Here is a 4,685-nt window from a genome sequence, read left to right on the forward strand (position 1 = left end):
GAAGAAGGTGCACTCTTAAAATCAGTAATACCAACCTGCCACTGGACATGATGCAGATGTTATCACTATAGAATAGAATAGAATAGAATAGAATAGAATAGAATAGAATAGAATAGAATAGAGCGTTTGGTAATAGATGATTGATTTGATGCATTATTTGAAGTCTGAGTCATTTTCCCAGCGAAGTGAAAACACTGGGGAAACACTTGGCTTTGACTAACCGACGTAAATTCATAATGATTGCCCTCGCCTCGCCTGCCACCCCCTATTCTTTTCTTTTTTTTTTTCTTTTTTTTTTTTGGCGCGTTTTGATTCCCGCCACGTCTGTGTCTGGTCGGTTATTTTCATTCAATGATCGACGGAGCTTCAGAAGGCCTGCGCGGGTTGCTATTGGTGCAGAGGGCGGAAATGGGCGTGGACACCCCGCCCCGTTACTACCGCCTTATAAGCGTCCTCCCCCCCGCGCCGGCTTCCAGGAGCCGGTGTCTTTCTGAGGCATTCGGCTACTTTTCCGCTTTGTTTCCTCTCTTTACTCAACTGTTTACAAAACACTGCGGAGAACAGCTGCGGTCTCGGGTTTCTTTTTTATATTTGTGACCATCTTATTATTACTGTAACTTAACACGACAAGTAAGGACCACATTTTGAACTATTTTTTTCTTCGCCTCCGGATCACGGTCTGCTTTTTTCTTCTTTTTTTCCGGATGAAAGGATCCCTGCCGCATGTTTCACCCCCACCCTCTGCAACGTGGATTTTAATCTGAGCTAACGGAATAAAAATCACGCATATCGACCGAAAGACGAAGGCGACGCATTGCTGTGGGATATCTTTAAAGGAATGCTGCTGTCTAAGCTCAATTCTCTGGCCCACATCCCCACCGTGGACATGCCGGCGAAGATCCAAGGTGAGCCGCCCTTTATGATCCGCCGCCGCGGAGCTCCGCGTCGCGGCTCCTCCCTCAAACCCGCTCATTTCCAGCCGCTTTTGCTGAGTTATTCCGAGCGTGGTGTTAAAATGTGTTATTTTATGTATTTTAAAGTGCTGCGTTTGTGTTTGTAGTGAAGGACAGGGAGCCCTTCGAGAAGATCTATCATGTGGACGGAGTCCTGGGCAGCGGCGGCTTCGGCACCGTCTACTCCGGCACAAGGATAGCCGACGGCGTCCCGGTCAGTTTGTGTGTGTGTGTGTGTGTGTGTGTGTGTGTGTGTGTGTGTGTGTGTGTGTGTGTGTGTGTGTGTGTGTGTGTGTTATCAAAAAAGCTTGTTTGACGTGTGTGGTGGCTGTAAATGTGAATTTAGTGTCGTTTGACGCCGTCTTTTGTGTGTGTTTTGCTGTTAGGTCGCTGTCAAGCATGTAGCCAAGGAGAGAGTGTCTAAGTGGGGAGAGCTGGTAAGGAACCATATATATATATCTATCTATATATCTATATATATATAGAGAGAGAGAGTCATTTTACACTTGCTTTTGCAAGGTTAGGCACTTTGCTGAAATCACTAAATAAATTCTTGCCTGTTTGCATTGTTTCTTTGTTACTCTATAATAATAATAATTGTAATCATTGTCACTTTAGCCCAATGGCACCAGGGTCCCGATGGAGATCAAACTCTTGAAGCAAGTCGGGACCGGTTTCCGCGGCGTCATCAAGATGCTGGACTGGTTCGAGCGGCCGGACAGCTTTATCATTGTGATGGAGCGACCCGAGCACGTCAAAGACCTCTTCGACTTCATCACCGAAAAAGGTGCCTTACCAGAGGAGCTGGCCAGGAGCTTTTTCCGCCAGGTGTTGGAGGCCGTGCAGCACTGCCACAAGTGCGGTGTGGTACACCGGGATATCAAAGACGAAAACATCCTCATCGACCTCCGCACCGGCGAGATAAAGCTCATAGACTTTGGATCAGGAGCGCTTATGAAGGACAAGGACTACACTGACTTTGATGGTGAGTCATCAGTCATTTGTCTGTCGTTTTTTTATTTATTTGTGTCCATCTTCACACTGACAGACTTGAATGTCGACCACTGAACCCCAGGTAGAAATCTTTAGGCTGTGTCATCACTGACATTCTGCTCTGCAGCCTGTTAAGTAACACTCAGTAGGATTGCGTGCGTTTTTGGCGCCCCCTGTTGAAGGAAAGTGGCATTTTTACAACTCAGTTTGTAAACAATGTCACGTGTCTGCCGCCCCTCCCATACCCACGTCTCTATCTCTCTCTCATGCACAGTTTCTCATGCTGCCTTGCAGCTGAACATAGATAAATCACACAGCAACAGCTGATAAATCACCTCAGCCTGCAGTTTTTATTATGTTAATGAAATCAAAAATAAAATTAATAAATTGCTTTTATTTCCTCCCATGTGACAGGCACGAGAGTCTACAGCCCACCAGAATGGATCAAATATCACTGCTATCACGGGCGTCCGGCCACGGTTTGGTCTCTGGGTGTCTTGCTGTATGACATGGTGTGCGGGGACATCCCGTTTGAGCATGACGAGGAGATTCTTAGAGGACAGGTGCTTTTCCGGCGGAGGATCTCCACAGGTAAACTGACAATAAAAACTACGTCTTAGCGTCTTTCCTGCTCAGTTGGTGACTTTCGACTGATTGCTTGTTGTTGCTGTTTTTTTTCTTCCTCCTCCAGAATGCCAGCAGCTGATCAAATGGTGCCTGTCCCTGTTTCCGGTGGACCGCCCAAACATTGAGGACATTATCAACCACTCGTGGATGCAGAGTACAACCTCCTCTGCTATCCCCTCCTCTGCCTTTAAGCCCATCACTGTAGCTGTGGAGCGGTGACGAAAGCAAATGTTCCCTCCGGGCAGGGCCGCACTGACGCAAAGACTGATACAGAGGACTTGCTTATGTAACACACTTGAAGCAAGGGCGGGGGCAGTGTCCGGGCCACTGGTCCAAACACACAGTGTAACAACTCAACACAGAAATGACCAAGGTCATGGCAAAACCTCCTGTCCTTCTTTTTGTTTTTATTTTTTTTCCCACCTGGCAGGCCAGACAGACAGACACTCACACCCCCAACTACTTGATACATCTTTCCTCTTAGTCGAGCCGCACCACGGCGTCTGACTGCGCTCTCATCACAAAGCCTTGCGATGAGCAGTCGGCGTGCTCCCTGTTCTCTGGAATGGCGAGCGGACAGTGTGCATTATGTAACCTCTGGATACTCTGCAGTCCGCTTGCTTTCAGTGCAGAGCAGGAAGAGCAAAGTGGTTGGCGAGGAGGAGTGTGAATATTTTTTATTTTTTAAGTGCCTTCTGAGTGATTGTTGGGGGGGGATCCTGAAAATACTTGAATTTGTGAGAGCCAAAAGCCTGCTGTTACTGATGGCCTTTTTTGTTCCTTATCCTGTACGAGGCTTTATATCGCTTTATAAATTTCTTTCTCATGGGCCTAGATCAGTAAAGCCTGTGACATTACAACCACTACTTCTGCTACTCCAATGTCATTAGCAACCAGACAACCTCATGGCTCCAGCAGCAACCTGTGCAAACAGATCATAAAGAAAGAATAAAAATAAACAAACAAAAAAAACTACTGGACTTACCTCACCCTCATACTACACCACACACCCGTACTCTACAACCTCCGCTTCCTCATGCTGTACTGTACACAAACACAAGGCTCATTCACACCCACCTGAATGCACACCGCAATGCAAACTTAACATACCGAAATACGACATCCTCTGCTCTTCGGTTCAAAACTGGGTTTTTTTTTTCTGCTTTTCTTTCTTTTCAACAGTGCCTCCCACGGGTTTTAAATTCAGTGGGGACAACAATTGTAAATAATATTTATTACAGCTGTAATACATTTATTACAGCTCACACTCAGTGAGCTCATTTGATGAATTTATTTATTTATTTATGAGAGAATTTTGGCCATATGCATGTTTCATTCCAGTCACTGAAGGGCCCATGCATTATTTAAAAAGAAATGCAAAGTTTTGTTTTGTTTCACCGTATTTATGGCTTGAACTTTGAAAGAGCAGATGTGTATATGATGTAAATAATGTGTACATATTCCTGAGAGCACTTCCACCTTAACAACTGTAAATACTGAGCGTCTACTGATGGTAACTGGTTTTGTTACTCTCGTCTGCTGTGAGCATGAATGAATTCTGTGTGTGTGTGTATGAGAGAGAAATGTGCAAATGACAAACCTGCATGATTGCAGCTTGAATTTTTTTTTTCACCCATTCAAATTAGAATTGTAAATTATGTTAGAAACTATTTTTATACGATTTCAATAAATATTTTTTAACTATGGCACTTGGTTTGTTTGTGTTGTCTTGAATATATTGTGCATCTGTCAGTACAACAGAAAAAAATGTGATTTAGAGCAATCAACAATCAATCAACCTTCGTTCCATCGTAATGTTTTTATTTGTTCAAGAAGATGAAAACAGCAGCAGCAGCACGCATGTTGACACAGAAGTGTTTGAGGTCTGAACTCACTTCCTGTTACACTGAAAACAACTGATGAAGAGATAGGCAACAAAGGTGGGAAAGGAGCACATATAACAGAAAATAACAGCATGGAAAGGATAATATTGTGCAAAAATGACTTTTTTTTACACAAGTTCAATAGGTCAACACAATCAAATTTGTAATATACAGATATTCCTATTGCATTAAATATCAAATGAGATTTTTTTTTAGGGCTCCAACTACT

The 4,685-nt window shown here is 44.1% G+C and overlaps 1 protein-coding gene across 1 annotated transcript; it reads left to right on the forward strand.

Annotated features, from left to right (window-relative positions):
* Window positions 1–459: 459 nt before the first annotated feature.
* pim1 (Pim-1 proto-oncogene, serine/threonine kinase) lies at window positions 460–4,279 on the forward strand. The gene is made up of 6 exons (XM_034172167.1): window positions 460–905; window positions 1,061–1,167; window positions 1,340–1,390; window positions 1,572–1,938; window positions 2,361–2,537; window positions 2,638–4,279. Exons 1-6 carry the CDS (start codon window positions 839–841, stop codon window positions 2,790–2,792), a joined length of 924 nt encoding a protein of 307 aa, XP_034028058.1. The 5' UTR covers window positions 460–838; the 3' UTR covers window positions 2,793–4,279.
* The last annotated feature ends 406 nt before the right edge of the window (window positions 4,280–4,685 follow it).

The sequence above is a fragment of the Thalassophryne amazonica genome, chromosome 6 (genome assembly GCF_902500255.1).
Source record: "Thalassophryne amazonica chromosome 6, fThaAma1.1, whole genome shotgun sequence".
NCBI classification, from domain to species: Eukaryota; Metazoa; Chordata; class Actinopteri; order Batrachoidiformes; family Batrachoididae; genus Thalassophryne; species Thalassophryne amazonica.

Coding starts and splice junctions, on each gene's coding strand:
- pim1 (XM_034172167.1), top strand. CDS start 839: ATGCTGCTGTCTAAGCTCAATTCTCTGGCCCACATCCCCACCGTGGAC. Junction 1,939..2,360: donor GGACTACACTGACTTTGATG/GTGAGTCATCAG, acceptor CCCATGTGACAG/GCACGAGAGTCTACAGCCCA. Junction 2,538..2,637: donor CCGGCGGAGGATCTCCACAG/GTAAACTGACAA, acceptor TTCCTCCTCCAG/AATGCCAGCAGCTGATCAAA.